General features: G+C 41.1%; 1 protein-coding gene across 1 annotated transcript in view; it reads left to right on the forward strand.

Annotated features, from left to right (window-relative positions):
* BANK1 (B cell scaffold protein with ankyrin repeats 1) overlaps nt 1–18,969 on the forward strand; it is a 302,664-nt gene that overhangs the window by 105,341 nt on the left and 178,354 nt on the right. Inside the window, exon 8 of the mRNA XM_077815076.1 lies at nt 14,529–14,725. Coding sequence (XP_077671202.1) covers nt 14,529–14,725 — 197 coding nt within the window. The remainder of the gene's footprint in view (nt 1–14,528; nt 14,726–18,969) is intronic.

Consider the following 18,969-nt stretch of genomic DNA (forward strand, 5'->3'; position numbering starts at 1 on the left):
CACTCAGTGTGCAGCGGCAGTCAAAAAAGCTAACAGAATGTTGGGAATCATTAAGAAAGGGATAGCTAATAAGACAGAAAATATCATATTGCCTCGATATAAATCCATGGTATGCCCACATCTTGAATACTGCATGCAGATGTGGTCACCCCATCTCAAAAAAGATATATTGGACTTTGAAAAGGTTCAGAAAAGGGGAACAAAAATTATTAGGGGTATGGAACGGCTGCCGTATGAGGAGAGATTAATAAGACTGGGACTTTTCAGCTCGGAAAAGAGACGACTAAGGGGGGATATGATAGAGGTCTATAAAATCATGACTGGTGTGGAGAAAGTAAATAATGAAGTGTTATTTACTCCTTCTCATAACACAAGAACTAAGGGCCACCAAATTAAATTAATAGGCAGCAGGTTTAAAACAAACAAAAGGAAGTATTTTTTCATACAACACACAGTCAACCTGTGGAACTCCTTGCCAGAGGATGTTGTGAAGGCCAAGACTATAACAGGCTTCAAAAAAGAACTAGATAAATTCATGGAGGACAGATTCATCAACAGCTATTAGTCAGGATGGGCAAGGATGGTGTCCCTAGCCTCTGTTTCCCAGAAGCTGGGAATGGGCGACAGGGAACGGATCACTTGTTTATTACTTGTTCTATTCATTTCCTCTGGGGCACCTGGCATTGGCCACTGTTGGAAGACAGGATACTGGGCTAAATGGACCTTTGGTGTGACCTAGTATGGCTGTTCTTATGTTCTTAATGTTTATTTGAGTTAGTTCTTTTCTTCTCATTTGGGTACATGGACTAAGGCTTAAGGAGAAAATACCTTTGTTACCTCCAAATACAATATTGCAAGTATTGTTTACTGCCATTGATATTTATCATGTTCACTTGTATTTTCCACAGTCTTGGTTACTCTGTTTCTATCCATTCAGACTCCATATGGCTGAAATTCACCTTTCTATAGCGGGCCAGCACAAGACCCATGCATCACTTAAGTTCCACTTAGGTCCTCAAAATAAGGCTTATGTAGGATTTCGGTGCTGCATACCAACCCACTGGTTTTGTGCTGGGCCTGAGGGGTTGTGTGTGAATTTTACTGTATGTGTCAAGCACCATACCTCTCCCTATTGCACCACTGAATAAGAGTTTTGCCTGAGTAAAGATTGAAGGATTTGGCCCAATGCAGGGGGGACCTACAGGAAGCTGTAGAGAAGATCCCTTTCCTTATCAATATACAGGAGTTCAGGCAAAAGTTTATTCCTGAACCACAGTGGCTTTGCTTCTCCAGGGTCCCAGTCACTCTCATATTCATTGTTGTAGCCTGTTTGTCAAGTCAATGCAAAAACTCCCATTGATCTCAACGGAGTTTGGATCAAACCCTTAGTTCCTTAGGGCTTCGAATACAGACACCTTTTGGTTTAACTAGTTTTTCCTCAAGAGTTCCAGCTTTAGTATCTGCTTTGAGCATCCAGCATTTGAAAAATTAAATGCTCAAATACAAAGTGGGGAACAATTGACTAGGCAGTAGTACTGCAGAAAAGGGACTGAGAGTGATAGTGGATCACAGATTGGATATGAGCCAACAGTGTGGTGCAGTTGTGAAAAAGGTCAGTATCGTTCGGGGATGTAATAATAGGAGTGACGTTATGTAAGACTCAGGGGTACTTGTCCCACTCTACTCAGCACTGGTGAGGCCTCACCTGAAGTATTCTGTCCAGTTTTGGGCACCACCTTTTAAAAACGGCAAATTGCCGATAGTGTAGAGGAGGGCAACAAAAATGATAAAAGGCTTAGAAAACCTGGATATATTCAGTCTTGAGAAAGCAAATTGAGCAGGGGTGGGTTGGGGATAAATGTGTTGAGGCCTGGGGCATGCAAAAGTCAAATTTCGTTAATTTAGGCTTTGTGTTCTGCCATTTCTATTTAATTTTATAGCAGCTTCTAGCTGCCAGAGGCTCCTCCTAGGCATAGGCGCTGACTCCGTGGGTGCTCCGGGGCAGGTGCTCTGCACCCACCGGCAGCCAAGCTTCCCTCCCCGCCTCACACCCCACCTCACCTCATCTCTGCCTCCTCCCCTGAGCGCGCCACTTCCCCGCTTCTCCTCCCAGCGCTTGCCACTGCAAAACAGCTGTTTTGCAGCGTAACAAGCTCCGGGAGGGAGGAGCAGGAATGCAGCGCGCTCAGGGGAGGAGGCGGGGAAGAGGTGGGGCTGGGGCAGAGATTTGGGGAAGGGGTTGGAATGGGGGCTGGGCAGGGGCGGGGGCAGAGGAGGGTCGAGCACCCACCGGCACCAGCAGAAGTCGGCACCTATGCTCCTAGGCACCCCCCCATCTCAGGGAATCCCTGCAAGTGATCCCCTCAGCTCAGTTTCCCTCTTGGATCCCTTGTAACTTCATGGAGTCTTGTCCTCTAGTCCCAGAGCAGTTAATTAACAAATGTATAAATATTCCATAACAAAAGTCCCCAGACAGTCCATGTCATCCCGGTGTATGTAGTCCTTAAGATGGGAAATCCTCTTGGGCATTACCGTAATACTTACCTAAGGCTGCGATGTTGGCATGGGTATTTTAGTGAAAGTCAAGGACAGGATGTGGGAAATAAACAATAAATCATGGAAACGTCCACAGGGCTGGCGTTAGGGGATAGAAAGCAAACATATACACACCAGTGAGATACCATCCAAAACCTAAGAGTGACAGAGTTGTAATGATCGGTCTGTTCAAAGTGTCTTTCAGTGCAGACCCAAAAGGGAGCCCCTGGCGGTCTCTGGCTTCAGTTTAGAGTCTGGTCCTTCAGAGTTCAAACTGTCAAAAAAGATAAAGTTTCTTCTTGCCAGCGATTTTTGTTCTCTTCCTCCAGAGTTCCAGATGATGGGACTAGTTCACATGCATGTTTCCTCTTCATGGGTGGTGGTGGTGACGAACAATCAACCGTTTTTTATCCCCTGGTGTTCCACAATGGTTTGTCTGGTGTCCATGAGCAATCTTTTGTTGGGCAGGAGCTAACACCTCTTGTGGTTTCACACTTAGTCATGCTTCTCTTCTGGCTGGGGAGGGGTGTGCTGGTGGTTTACCATTGCAGAGAAAACACTTTTACAATTGCAGAACAAACACTGAAAATATTACCTTATACCATGGGGTATGGAATATTATAAGCGAGATTTTGAAATGCTTGTATCAGAGTCTAAACACCAAATAGTTTTATAAGACTGATACCTATTTTGAGCAAAACTAAGATACAGGTGACCTAGTCTGGTCTCCAGTTATGAGTTTGTCAGTTCTTAGCTAATGCCTGCAGTCTGGGCAAGAGCTGGCATTTGGCCTGCCAGCGTCACAGCTTTACAGTAAGGAATTATAAAATGGTGGTGCATAATGACTGTGGTAGACAAGTAAACACACATACAGCAGCAACTCATATGTAGCCTTGCACATATCCATTAGAAGTTATATGTAATCACAAGAAAGCACTGGGGACCAGATTTTCAAAGGTATTTAGGCCCCTAAAGATGTAGATAGGCATCTTGTGGGATTTTTTTAAAGAATCATCCTGTTACGTGTCTATCTGCATCTTTAGGTGTCTAAATACCTTTAGGGCAGTGGGCAGCGATCGACCCCTGAGCGCTCTCCCGTCGACTCCTGTACTCCACCGCCGCGAGAGACGCAGGCAGAGTTGACGGGGGAGCGGCAGCAGTCGACTCACCGCAGTGAAGGCACCGCAGTGAGTAGATCTAAGTACATTGACTTCAGCTACGTTATTCACGTAGCTGAAGTTGTGTAACTTAGATTGATCTTCCCCGCCCCGCCCGCCCCCAGTGTAGACCAGGCCTTAAAAAGCTGGACCTGGGTTACTCCTTATCCTTATACACTCTGTTTCCTACACACGATCACTAGCTACCTAGTTAATACTCAGTTAAGCTGGACGTCTGCAATAGCTTTACGTTCTGACCACTGCACTGTTGCTTTCAACTTCCTTCATTAGGGGAGTGATAATGGAAAGAATAAAGAAAGAGGCTTTCACCTCTAGGTTACCAGGTCAGGATTTAAATTTTTAGTGGCCAAAAATTGTTCCCATCCCATAGATGTCCTAGCCTAAAGTGGACACACAAAAGTACCGTATATACTCGTTCATTAACCCGTTCATTTATAAGCCGACCTGCAAGATGGATAGGTAAAAATGGCAAAAACTGTTGTGACCCTTTCATAAGCTGACCCTATATTTCAGGGGTTGGCAAACTTTGGCTCCCGGCCTGTCAGGGTAAGTTGCTAAGGGGTCAGAACATTTTGTTTAGCTGGAGCGTCTACAGGCATGGAGCCCATCAGCTCCCAATGGCCGCGGTTTGCCGTTCCCAGCCAATGGGAGCTGCAGGAAGTGGCGCAGGCCGAGGGACATGCTGGCTGCCACTTTCTGAAGCTCTCATTGGCTGGGAACTTCAGCCACTGGGAGCTGAGGGGCACTGTGCCTGCGAATGCTCCAGGTAAACAAAATGACAATGTATTAGATATTCAATTCAATAATTCAATAAAGCTTAAAATCATCAAGTTTTGGTGTAGATCCATTTGATAAGCTGACCCCCGCTTTTTAATGCTTCACTTTTTACCAAAAAAATTTGGCTTATGAACGAGTATATACAGGTAGTTCTTTCTGGTTCTACAGCAAGTAAAGGTTTTAGAGATATTCCCTGTGCTTAGCTTCAGTATGACAAAATTTCAAGTTTAAAGATAGTTATTTTCCTTCTAAAGCTTTTGTGTGTTCAAATAATTACAGTACTTTGCTAGCATATACAACATAAAACCTCTTTTGTCCCTCATTTTAATGAGTTAAATACAGTACAGTAGAACAGTTCTTTATAGTAGAACATCTCTGATTTGAGCTAATAGAGAACCCATTGCAAATTACTGAATGTTGTGGATCAGCAATTAAGTGAACAATTACAATTTTAAAAAAAGTAAGCTAAGAAGCAAAGTACATTTTGTGATGCATTATCCTTATTCACTTATTTTGACAGGTGAAGATTTAGGTTTTTTGATGATACTTCACAGTATAACATATTTTATAGCTATAAAAAATTCTTAGCACAAGAGATCTCACTATGGCACTCTGTTAAATCTCAGAGAAGGGAAAGTGCAGATTGTGTACATATTAGTGAAGTGCAGATAAGCAAGTGTCTACTGTACAGCATGTGATATATATATATTTTTTTATAAAAATCTAGCTAAAATAGCATATGTAGTGCAAGATGAAATCTCTCGAACATTTTAGCCAGCCAGTTCTACCTCATCTGTGTTATGACAGCACACCATTAATGACATAAGTGATTGCTGATAGTCCTGTTTTCTTGCTTCAAGAGCATTTGAGCATTCCAAAAATTCTCATTGTAGCGTAATTTCTAGTGGCCTAAACAGAATCTTTGACTTCAAGAGAAGATTATCTTTATTTAAGGGGGGAAAAAAACCCATATTTACTATTCAGCTGTGGATTATCACCCTGCCATTTAAATGAAAGGTGTGTGTAACAGGAGGTACTGGATACTGACTGTAGCCATGTGACATGGTACAGTAACTCCTCGCTTAACCTTGTAGTTATGTTCCTGAAAAATGCTACTTTAAGTGAAACGATGTTAAGCGAATCCAATTTCCCCGTAAGAATTAGTGTAAATAGGGGGGGTTAGGTTCCAGGGAAATTTTTTTGCCAGATAAGAGACATATACAGTATAAGTTTTAAATAATTTTAAACAAGAAATTTTACTCACCAATTATGATTGTGAAGCTTGGTTGAGGAAGGCGCGTAGCGGGGTCAGGGCGCGGGGGCTTGCCCCGTTCCACCTGCCTGGCATTCCTGCTCCCCGTCTCGAATGGGCAAACAACAGTATAACGGAATACTGCATATCTTTAAACTAGTATGTTCTGTAACAGATCAGCAACCTAATAATGAAACAATGTTAACTGGGATGACTTTAAGTAAGGAGTTACTGTCTAAGCTTTTGTAACCCTGAACCAGCTCAGAAAGTCAAGACAGACCTTTTGCCAGCACTCCTATGTGTCACACCTTTACTAAAGGTGGAGCTAAAATTCATGCCCCCAAGAAAGTAGTTGGAGTCCCTTCTAAACAGAATTTATCTTTCCTTCTCACTGACTTTTGAACCAGATGCCATGAAAAGCTAGGGAAGGTGGAAATATGGAAGAAGCCTACTAGTGCCTCCATAGTTCAGATCGCATGGAGATGTGTATTTAAAGTGAGGATAAAATCCTGTAATTCACACTTTCACGATTTAATTAAATTGCTTTAACACAATAATTCTTCAAATTTTTTACAATATATTTGCATGAGAGATTCAGTAACCATGGCAGAAATGAGCCTTTTCTGAAATTACCCCAGAGAGTCCAAGGTTTTTTGGGGGCCCTTTATAGCTAAAACACCCATCATCATTATAAACTGCAAACTTCATATACATGTATATTTTCATAAAATCTCACATATTAGTAGCACAGTTTTCAAAAGTTACATCTTTTGATGTAAACTCCTCTTATTCATTGTAATCCAATGTAGAGCCACAAACAGAGAAGCTGATGGAGCTGCCAGATGTGTCAGCTCCATCTGTTCTCTCATTTAGGCCAGGTTGCCTTCTTGACTCCCCAGCTACATTCTGTGAATTCAGGATATCATAGGATGGAGAGAAAGTGGGGCTGTGCCCAGGAGTGAGGAAGGATGATGTGACAAGAGTGGGTTCTGCAGGGGAGACATGGTGAAGGGAAAATGCAGAGGAGAGAAGAGAAATATTCCAACAAGTTGCTTATAATTTGTTGGGGGAAAGCTGCATTCTTATGAATCGTAAGAAGTTTGTCAGATTGCAGCTCCTCCATGATCCAGCATGTCAAGTTAGCCCCATTCCCACTTCAGCCTCCCACTATGTGCAATATATGCTAAGATATGAAATGTAAATTCCTCAACCAGAGTTTCTGAAAGCTGAAGAATTAAGTTGTATGAATGCTTTGCGCCATGCAGAACTCTGTGTGTTCAAATAATTGCTGCATGTGTGTTCAGTTTCTCTCTGCTGGCACAAAAGATGTAGATTTACAAGGTTAACAGTAGTAATTATCTGTAATCATAATGTTGGGTTTTGGAAAAGGAATACATACTGCCCATTTAGTAAGTGATAACAGCAGAAAAACAGGCACTTTTATGTACATTCTATTTAATGAGTAAAATACATGTGTTCGTTTTGAATTGTTAAGCCAAAAATAGGTATAAAGGACATGTTTTGAATTGTAAACAGGGGCATATGGCTCACAAGGCTTCCTGGAACTTGATTTTTTTTGAAATCTGAAAAGCATGGAGCCATGTACAAAAATGTGCATTAAATGTGTGTGCAGTTATCAAAGTTGCCACCACATCTCCTATTTGTGCACACAAATGGCACAGAATACCTGACAAGTGGCACATGCAAATACCTCATCATTGTGTATGCTACTGTTATCAACATGTATAAATAAAACATACAGTTATTGCCCTTGCTCCTGGCCTCAAATTTTCAAAATCAGGCCCACACTATCTAAGGGTACGTCTCCACTGCAATCCAAAGTGTGACTGCAGCTTGGATAGATGTATTTGTGGTAGCTTTATCCATGCTAGTTTGGCTAAAAGTAACTGTGCAGTTGCGGCACCACAGGCTTAAGCATAGGCTGCACAAGAAGGCTGGGAACCCTGTGTACCTTCTCGCATTGCCAGCCCACGTTGAAATCTGCGCCCCACATTGTTAGCTATATTAGTATGGGTATGTCTATCCGGGCTTTAATCTCACCTCAAAGGAGATATAGTTTTAGTTGATCACCATACAGTGCCATGACTGGCTGTAAGAGAGATGAGCTCAGCAACAGACCAGTGTAGGATTTTTTCACTCTGATGAGCTTGTTCGTGTTTTGACGGGAAACTGTATTTTACTTATTTTCATTGTTTATTATTTTTTATAGTCAGATATATCCATTATGTTACATTACACTACACGCATGTGCACACAAAGTACATAGGGACATGTGGGTTTTTGTTCATTCTGAAATCTGGAAAGGGAAGCTTTTAAAATATTCATAACAATCTTGCTGAAATGCAGAACCACAACCACAAGTTGTAGTTCTTATTCCTTCTGCTTCCATTTTCTCATCTTGTAGTTACACATTTTCAAACACTGCTGATGCAATTTGCGTTAATTTCTCTTATCTAGAACATAAACAAACAGAGCCTTGCCAAAGCATTTTGTTTTAAAATCCTGATGTGTACTGCTATCTGGTGCTGGACTTTAAATTTGGGTGGAGTTCAAATTCAGATGCTTTTAAACTTTCATTTTAGTTCTGATAACTCTAATTTTGTGTAATGTTAAGAAATGGTTTGTTCATCAAGTGTGATAATTTAAACCTGCATGGACTTCCTGACAGGTTTTGACGTTACAGATTTTTAATTTTAAGTCTGCATTTCGTCAAGATTTGTGTATTATTGGGAATTAACACTGGTTAGATTATTTTTTCCTAAGTACCTTCCAAGTTAATGACAACAGACTAATAAAATGTGTAACAAATTGTTCCAATGCCTCTCTTTTTAATACACTGAATAATATTTTGGTGCATTAAAACAGAATCCCGGTTTGGGAAGGATATGATGGACAGATGAATCTGAGAAACTGCTACAGACATTGGATTTTAGGAATTTTGCTTTGCTGGAACTGGAATGCATGAATGGAAGGGGAAGAAATACTATTTTTACTTATGTTGGGCTACTGCATTCTGTTGACAGGCTATAGAGTCAGAGAAACTGCAATAGAATGGTATTCTTGACCCATTAGATATTGTGGATGAAATCCTGGCCTCTTCTGGGTCAAGATTTCACCTCAGGGGCTAGATTCACAAGGGGGACTGAGACATCTAGCTGCCCCTTTAGATGTCTAAGTCCAACTTTTAGGTGCCACTGGCATTCACAAACCCCCACTCAGCTGCTGCCTGATCCTGTAGGTGGCTAAAGTCCCATGGTGCTCAAGTTCTGCCAGTAAAGTCCCAATGGCACCTAAATTTCTTCTAGTAAGCATGTGCAAATCTCTGTCCTAAATGTGTTTAGTTGCTTAGCACCTAAGCCCCAGTGAGATCCTCAAACTTACACGTTCCCCTGCTTATCTCACCTTTGGGACTCAATCCAGTAGGTGTGCTTTCAGCGTGCCTAGTCTGTGGGGAGTTGGTGGTGCTGCCCCTGAAATGTGGGATAAGTAGGTTAATATCTCCACTCTGTCTGGTTTTGAGCAGGGACTGAAACCCAGGTTTCCCACCTCCCACGTGAGTGCTTTAACCACTGAGCTATAAGGTATGTGGGGGGCTGGGGAGGTTCTCCATCTCTCCTGTTGAAGCTGTTCCATGTTGTGTAAATAATTCAATATTTATTGAGTCAGAGAGAGAATGACCCTATGCCCCAGTGGTTAGGACACCTCCCAGGTCAGGTTCCTGGGAGACCTGGGCTCAAATCTCTGCTCTAAATCAGGCAGAGGGCATCATTACCACCTCCTCCTCCTTGTTTTTTTTTTTTGCAAGGAAGGGCTGATCTGCCTTAGGTGCCTACCTCCAGGAGGGGGTTCATGGCTGTGAAACCCAAGCAGACGGAGGCACCTCCTTTTGACTCAGAGTTAGGCTCTAACTCCCTTTTGAGGAGCTGGGCTTAAGTCAACCCTCTCCTTGTCAATTCTTAGGTGTTGCAACACGGAATAATGTAAGGCAAGTCCCTCTTGTGAAGCTAGTCCCTTGCATTCCTTCAGCACCCAGAACATCCCTTGAATTCAGTGCCATTGTCCAGCAAATGTAAGAATGAGCCCCCCCGAACAGCAGTGAAGGCACGACAGCCTGGGCCTCAGTGCAGGCTAGCAATGAGATATACCTAGTATTAGGAGCAGACTGGTACATCCATGCAGAAGTCCATACTGCACCAGCTTCACTGCTATTTTTAGTATGCTAGCTAAAATAAAGCTAATGCAGGTATGCAATCACATCTTCAATTGCAGTGTAACTATAACCTATATGTCATCAATATAAAAAAATCTTAAATGAATTTGCAGCATCAGTGACATGACTGATGTACAGAATACACTATATTGAACCTTCCAAAGGCAGACTAGCCTGATTTACTATAAATACCTTACAATCTCTCTCTTTATTCTGCATTGTCTATCAGTGTTTTTAAATAACAACACTCTAATAATCAAAGGGAATTAATACCTTTACCACTGATAATCAGACACTTCACAGCACCTTAAAGTCATTATTTCATCATTAATGTAAAACAATCAATAATTATTCAATTCCAAGCTGAATGAGATAGACGGGTTATTCATCCTCATTTTGGACTGTAAAAAATTATTATGGTTTCTTTGTTAATGTTATGTTAATTGTTACAGATTTCATACATTAATATTAAACAAGAAATCCTTGGAGAATGCCACCTTGTGATATCACTAGCAAGTGGAATATATGTAATAATGATATGTATTATCAAATTTAATTGTTTACAGTTTTTAACTTTTAAGGCCAGATACAGTCTCCTTGGTACAAGCTGGCTGCTTAAATTGACTGGGGTAGCACAATGTTTCTGGTCAATCTGTCCTTTAATTTAACATACAGCATAAGAATTTAATACCAGTAAAAGTTGGATCCAATCCAATGACCATTGGGAACTAAGTGACACTTTTTGTATAGTTTCCTTCACACACTGTCTCATTCCAACTAACAGAATTGCAGCAGGGAAGGTAGTTGGATAGAAATAGTAAGCATTGGTTGTGTGACAAATGTGCCTCTTTTGTCACATCAGGGCTCAGTGTTTCTCCCCCTGGCATTAAGGGGGACCTGGGATAAATCAGTCCCATTCTGCAGATTTAATACTTCATATTGGCCTATTTACAGGATAGGGCTTAAGGTTGATTCAAGGGCTTCTTTAGGCAAAAAAAATTAAAATTTTTAACTCCTCCTGGAGCACTGCCTCTTCTTCTGCTGGCTCCACCCTCTTTAAACTACTCTGGGCCCAGCTATGATGGGAATCAAAGCCTCCTCCCCAAACAGAACTAAAAATAAGATTTCCCCTATAGGGTAAAACAGCTCTTGACCTAGCAGAAACATTTTTCCCTCACTGCACACAACCTTTCTGCAGCTTACTTCTCATTCCACCTCTCCTTTCTCCCTCACTGGAAGAAGTTTTTAAAGATCACAGGCTGCCCTTAATTAGACTCAGGTGTCCCTAATTAAGCTGAGATAACCTCTTTCAGTTCATAGAAAAAAGGGCTTTAACCAATCTAAAACTGATATACTTGCCTTCAATCACACTTCCAGATCCGCTGGCTCCTTTGATGCTTTTGAGGAGCAGTGGGTGCTGTCGGGGGTTCTCTGCTCAGTGTCCCCATCAGGTTTCCTGGTTTTGGCCCTTTGACCCCCACACCTGTTCCTGTTTTTTTTTTTTCGTTGTCCCCTGTCTTTAGTTGAATTCGGGGATCCATAGCTCCTCCCTAGGCTGGGGAAGGGGCCTTTAGCTGTGGGCTTACACCCGCCCACTTCCCAGTACCCACACCTCCAGAGTGGACAGAACTGCTCCGGGGCCTCTCTCTTCTGCGGAGGGCACTGTTGCTCAACCAACTGATTCTGTCCATGCTCTGGCACCAGCTCAACACCCTGTGCCTGACATCGGGTTTCCTGGCCAATCTCCAGAAGCTGATACTGGAGTTTTTTTGGCCAGGACTGCATGGGGTGTCTGCAGAGATTTGTTGTCCCTCATAATCAGCTGAGTTCCCGGGTTCAGTGGATCCTTCCAAAAGGCTGGGGGAGGGTCTTTTAGCCATGGGCGGACTATGCCGCCCACTTCCCTGGAATTTCAATAGGACCACACCTCCAGAACTGTCAGGTCTCACTTTTTGTCACAGTTGAGTTATCTGTAATGTCACAATGGCTCCATTCAAAAGTGACATGAGCTAATAACCTGACCCCAACAGTCCATAATCATAACTACATGAAAAATTTGAAGATGCTGTTTTATTGTTCAGGTTAAAAATAAAAATCCAACAACTATATAAGTTAAAATTCTTTAAAATACCAATTTTAAAAATTTTAACTAATAAACTTATTTATTTATTTGTAAATTCTCAGAAATTATTTCAACACTCATCCTTTCTGATTGTGAGGATGTTCTATATTCTTTGTTCATGACAAAGAGATTGAAGTACTGCTTTAAGTGGAAAATTCAACCTTAACTTAGGAGTCTCAACTAGTGCCTCCATAAAATACTAAACAGTCACAGTTTGCATACATTATAGCATTTTGTTATGCGTATGTAGAGAGTACGATGACAAATTTGACAAAAATATTGAAGTTCAGGTGCTGAGATTCCCTCACTTCCCTTTGTGGCACCCTTTATGATGCATTTTGTCACTTCCTCCCATCTCAAACAATGTGTGTGAGTGGAATTTATAAGATGATAGAATTAGGACTTATTTTGCATTCCTGGCCAATTATATCTGGTTTAATTTGAAGGCATGGATTTTTTCCTTAGAACATGTCATTAACATGTTGTAAAAGTTTTTTGCATAAAATATTTGACCTCTTGATGTATGCTTGCAAAACATAGGCTGGAAATTAATTTTTTTTGTTATCATATCCTCTCTAAAATTATCTTTTAACCTTTTTCAACTTTTATGTTCCTGCTAGACACCTACAAAGGCAGAAAGTTTAATACAGGCAACTCAGGGAAGAAATCTTTTTTTTGGTGCTTTTGAAATATCAGCTATTTTTTAGACATTTTACTTGTAAAAGAATCCCACGTAATGTGCAGAATTAGACCTAGCTTTGATGGTTTTGGTCTAGTTTTCAAATTCCTTGCATATATTATACTGTTAGTGTGTGTGTGTTTTCCCCAGGGATTTTTTTCTGCTGTGTGTGGAAATATAGAGAAATAGCTAACTACATTATGGATTATGTTCACTTTTTTCTATGGGAAAAATATTTATAGTTATTCTAATATAGAATCTAGACTATGGAATTTAAATAAGAGGCTGAGAATGGCAGAGTAAACATATCATACAGCAGCTATTTCTCACAAAGAAGCTTTAGATATTTTTGTTGTTGGAGCTATTATTTTAAAATTACAATTATTGTAATGCTTAATAGACTTTTACTAAGTAGACTCAAAGAAATATAAAACTCAAAGAAAACACAGCTAGGAGTATGGAGATACACAGGAAAATAAATATTTTCTTAACAGAGAGCCAAATTTTTGAAGCTGTGTGCCTCTAAATATATGCAAGGCTCCTGAATCTATTTCATTATTTATATTTAAGTGATTTGTTTTTTCAAAGGTGCTGAGCACTTAAAACCCCATTGCCTTCAGATAGATTTGCAGGTGCTCCATACATGTGAAAGTCAGGCCTTTTATATTTAGGTGCTCAATCTTAGGTGTTAGCACTGAAGTTTTTTGCCAGAGGTCTCTTTCAGTTTCTCTCTCTCTCTCTCTCTCTCTCTCTCACACACACACACACACACACACACTTACTTATGGTGGCTAAAAACTTCAACATTATAGTCGACAGTACAAAGAGTGGTAACAGCTAGTTCTCCACTCAGTATGGCATAGTACAAATATTTCTGGGTTTCTCTGTTCTTGCTTCCTTGTCCAAAAGGCAATCGAGTATTTTAGTAATGACCATAAGAGTCACTTTTGGGATCAGTAATTATTTTTTTCTATTGCAAGAACTTCCTGTGTCTTTGCAATCCATCTTTCTAACGATGGTGAGCTGAGATTTTGCCATTCCACCACTACCATTGTACCGTTGCTAATAATAAGTTCTGAAATAGTTGGTTAATTTCAGTGTACCTACCTCACTTATTCCCCAAAAGAGAAATGCAGAAGACAATACAAATTAATGTCCCACTATTTCAGAACAATGACTAAAAATCTGTTCCCCAAATGTAAAGTCATTTTTAAAACAAAAAATGGGCCTGATTTTCAGTAAATTGATAGGCGTACATTTGCTGATACAATCTAGCTATGTGAACCTGCAAAATGGGTATTATATTACAAATATAGGAATATACCCCTCTAGAAATGTCATGTTCAGGTCAGCTATAGAGATTAAAAACGACTCTAGAGAATTTTAGTAATAAATACTTATGGGAAGGTATGCCTATACTGTACAATTTTCTTTCCCTGGGGCAGTGTCCAGCTCTCATTATTTATCAGGAGAAATAATTCAAGTGTTTTTTGAAATTCCATCTGTCAGAGAAAATGGGACTTCTCGGTTGTGTTAAAGGAAAGTTAAGAGGCACCATTACTGAAATGTATGACAACTACTTGAATTATAAAACTTTTAGTTATAAGAATTTGCTCTCTGAGGACCAATTCTGTAAGGACAGCTTTCAAAACACTACAAATTATTGAACCCTGGAAGTTTGGTAAAGGAGGGTGATATGTTTTGTATATAAACCAGGGACTTTTATGAAACCCTTTTCTTATTTTCATGTACAGATTCCTATTGGGAAGAGCTTCCTACACTTCTCCATTGTGCAGCTAAATTTGGATTAAAGAACCTTGCTACTCTTTTACTCCAGTGCCCTGAGGCAAGTCAGGCTTGCAGAATAACCAACAAACATGGAGAGAACCCAGCACATATTGCTGGAAAGCACGGGCACAACGAACTCCAAAAAATCATTCAAGAATTATCAGTAAGTTTGTATACTTTTCCACAATGTTCATTGAATATGTAAAACCAGATGCTTAGCAGTCCTGTTACAGGATAGAATCTTCTTTGAAAGAGGTACTGATATTTGTCAAACCCTAATACTGTTGTCCTTCTCTTTAAAAACATTATGTGCTGGATTCTGGCTGCCCCAGCATGGGTGCATGACAGGTGGGGCAGGATACGAGAACCCTTCCCACTTTTGCACTGATATAATGGGCAGCCAGAATGTCAGTGATTTCAAACCTAAGTGTCATGGTATTGGAGTTGGAGTTAAGATAGCACAGTGAGAAGTTGTCCATATGGTATGTCTAGGTCTGTGCTGCCTGCACTGCAACAAGCAATCACAGCTGTGGGAACCTCAAGCTGCTTCTCTAAAGAGAAAGTAAGGAGATGTAAAAACTGCTTCCGAATTCTCCCCGCAGTGTTTTGAGAAGCATTCTGCCTGCCTTAACATTCCACAAGGAAAAATTCCTTTGGACACCTCTCTACTCTCACCTTGAGTATAGACCTGACTATAAAAGCCATTCCAGAGCCATAAACAAACAAATAGGGCCTGATTCTATCTCCCATATCCATACTAAGCGGTTCTTTATTCTACTTGCTGTGCAATGGAACTTCTTGTCAATAAGGCACTACTTCACATGAGCAAAAATGAGAGAGTGTAGCTGTGATGAGGTATACAAATTCCACACTGGCCGAGAGGCTGTGGGCTCAATCAGCCCTGTTCCCTACACCTCCAATAGGTGCTGCCATTTATACTACCATGGCTTTCCTGCTATTGTTATTGGTGAGAGCAAAACTAGCTCAGGTTTGTCCACGTGTGCTGTACTCATACCTCTGACTGCAGAGTAGGCATACTCTAAAAGATGTAAAGCAGACTAAGAGTAGGCATAGGGATATAATACATAACCAGGTAAATATTGTGAAGAATTGGCTCGGCCTTGTGAGTTGCATGGCTTTTTGTCGTTGTTGATGCTTGTTCTGTTGGGGAGTAGATGTTGAGTGGCAAATGGCAAAATTGGGAATGCTGGTGAGAAAGGAGATAAGAAAAGGAAGGAGGGACACTCAGGGCTTATCATCTGTCTAGCCATGATGATGAGGCAGGGTTTTATAGGCGTCAGAGTAGAGGCAAGTCTTAAAGAGGGATTTGAAGGAGGATCAGGTAGTGGCCCTGTGGATAATAACTGAGAGTTTTTTGCATGCATAAGGAGCAGCATGGGAGAAAACATGAAGGTATTTAAGGGAGAAGCTGACTTGTGGGTAATAAAGACTGGGAACACTGATGAAGTGAAAACATGATTGAGGTCATAAGTTACTAGTCTCATTTTCAAAAGTGACTAGGCACTTATCAATCTAAGTCCTATTCAATTTCAATCTGGCCCTAGGTGCCGAAGTCCCTTCTGAAAATGAGATTTAAGCTTCTTAGTCAGTTACAGATAGCAACAGTGAGTGGAGTAATGGAGTACCTTTAAAAATCTGGGCCCATCTCCTTAATTGGTGTATACTGGCAAAGTTCTCTTGACATCAGTGGAGATGCATCCATTTACACCAGCTGTGGATCTGGCCTATAATTTCAAATACTGCAGCTGTGACTAGCAGTTTCAACCATTCTCTCTCAGGGCCTCTCTTGAGATTAGGTGAAAAGTAGAATTTGAGAATTCACAATATTCTGTCCGACCCTGATACTGGGAGTTTCTAATTTTGTGCTAGTCTATTCTGGATCACATTTTTGTTCTCATTTACCTCCTGTCATGCTGTCTAGGGTGGCTCATGACTGTGAGTGCCTACATCAGGGCAGACTGTCAAAAACAGGGCAGACAGCCCAAACTGGTAGTGGGTTTTATAATTAGATTTCACCAAGCCAGTAACGAATGTGAACTCCTGGATCACTAGAACAGTCCTACCATTGAGTCATAAGCAGTCCTCTTAGCCTCTCCAGTCTATCTTGCGAGCCAGGCAAACTGGACTTAGTGGTAAAGGTCTGTTACACCAAAAAATCACACAATATTCAGATTGCTTCTAGTCCCAAGAGATGAGACACTTACTCCAGATCAACAAGTACCCTAGATCTTACACCAAAGACAATGCCTGTAGCCAATCCTGTAATAAACTATCTAAAGGTTTATTAACTGGGAAAAAGAATTAAGAGAGTTATTTACAGGTTAAAGCAAGCAAACATATACACACAAATGAGTTACCGTCTAGATCCTAAGAGTGACAGAGTTGTAGTGAGCTATCAGTTCAAAGTGTCTTTCAGGGCAAACCCAGAAGGTAACCCCTGGCGATCTCTGGCTTCGGGGATGTCTACACTGCAAACTGTACAACAGCGCAGCTGTGCCACTGTAGCTGCGCCATTGTAAAGTGTGCTGTGGGGCCACTCTTTATCTCCAGGAGAGAGCTCTCCCGGCAACAAAATAAAGCCACCTCCAACAAGGGACGGTAGCTTTGTCGCCGGGGGTGCAGCTCCCGCCGACGCAGCGCTGTCCACACCAGCGCTTTTCATGGTTAAAACTTTTGTATTCGGGTGTGTGTTTTTTTCACATCCCTGAGCAACCAAAGTTTTAACGACAAAAGTGCCAGTGTAGACAAAGCCTTCAGCTTGGTTTCTTTGGCCCTGTGCCCGTTCAAACAGCAGAAGGGATGAACAATCTTCACATCAACTGTTTTCGTTTCCCTCTTCCAGCGTTCACAGTGTACTTCCCCATGGGTAGATGGGGGCAATTAACAAAGCCTTTGTTTTATAATGGCCCAGTTAAATGTCGATAGTCCTCCTGGATGGCTGAGGAGGGGATGGGGGATTGGGGGTAGGGAAACATGAAGAGATGATTCCTTTGCCTGGGATCAGAAGTTCAGAGCAAACATTTTCTAAGTTATAAAGCAAAACTTACATATTTTCTTATAGCCTGGACTAAAGACATTACAAGTGAGATTAATACATGCATTTCATGCAGTTTACAAGCATTTCATGAAGTCTAAACACTACTACATTCTTATAAGACTATTACCTCTGTTAAGTAAAACTAACATACAGGTGAACTGGTCTTGTCGCCAGCTCTGAGTTTTTGGTTCTTAGCTAATGCCTGCAGTCTTGGCAAGAGCTGCACCTGGGTCACACCTCCAATATACATTAAATGTGGGCAGAACTACATTACAGCAACCCTATGAATTAGTGAGACTTTCCAGTACCTGAGTACTCTCCATCGTCTGAAGAAGTGGGTTTTTTACCCACGAAAATTTATGCCCAAATAAATCTGTTAGTCTTTAAGGTGCCTCCGGATTCCTCGTTGTTTTTGTGGATACAGACTAACACAGCTACCCCCCTGATACTCAGCATCTGAGTGAGAGCTAGCTTGCGATTTATTCACCATGTCCCAGCTTTTTCTCCAAGAGGACAATTATGTGACAATGAGAAAATATTGCAGCTTACTGTGTTCGTTATAACAAGTTACAGCAGTAAGAGTAATCCAACTTTAATTGGTTATTGCACATTTCATTATTGATACTACATGCTGTATAAATTATTCTAGAAAATCAGCAAGGAACCTGATTTTAAGTGTGTTATGAAAGATTTACATCATGGGATGCTCTTTTTTAAATTAAAGCAGCTAATGGCATATAGCCATATATCCCCCAGGACCACTGTCAAAGTACTATACTGTATTTACAGTCAATGTGGGACAGGAGAGTTGAGAGGACTTATCACCCCCACTCACTATGTCTTTCATCTGTAGAACACTGATTCAAATTCAACTCAGGTCAGTAGGTTGCCGGTCACATGCCATTTATTAATATACAGATACCCACTACCACAGTCTCAGTAAAGCAGCTCAGTGACTGAATGAGACTAATTAGCTGTTTGATGTCACACTGTCACCTGTACAAGTGGTCCCTACAAAATAAGTTTCAGAAATATCTGTGGAGTACTGGCAAGAAGCATATTCAATAAATACAAATTAGGCTATGTCTACACTAGCACTTTTGTCAGTATAACTTATTTTGCTCAGGGGGTGTGAAAAAAAAACCCTGAAAAAACACACCCCTGAGCGACATAAATTACACCAACAGAATTGCCAGCGTGGACAGCTCTCTCCTGCGGTGCAGCTGCATCAGTACAGCTATGCCATTGTAAGGTCTCTACTTTAGACATGGCCTTGCAAGTGCTGTATGTGGAGACAATAAAATTGTCCTGCTGTATCTGTCAGTGTACACCTTGCTAGAGTACCTTTT

The sequence above is a fragment of the Eretmochelys imbricata genome, chromosome 4, assembly GCF_965152235.1.
Source record: "Eretmochelys imbricata isolate rEreImb1 chromosome 4, rEreImb1.hap1, whole genome shotgun sequence".
NCBI lineage: Eukaryota > Metazoa > Chordata > Testudines > Cheloniidae > Eretmochelys > Eretmochelys imbricata.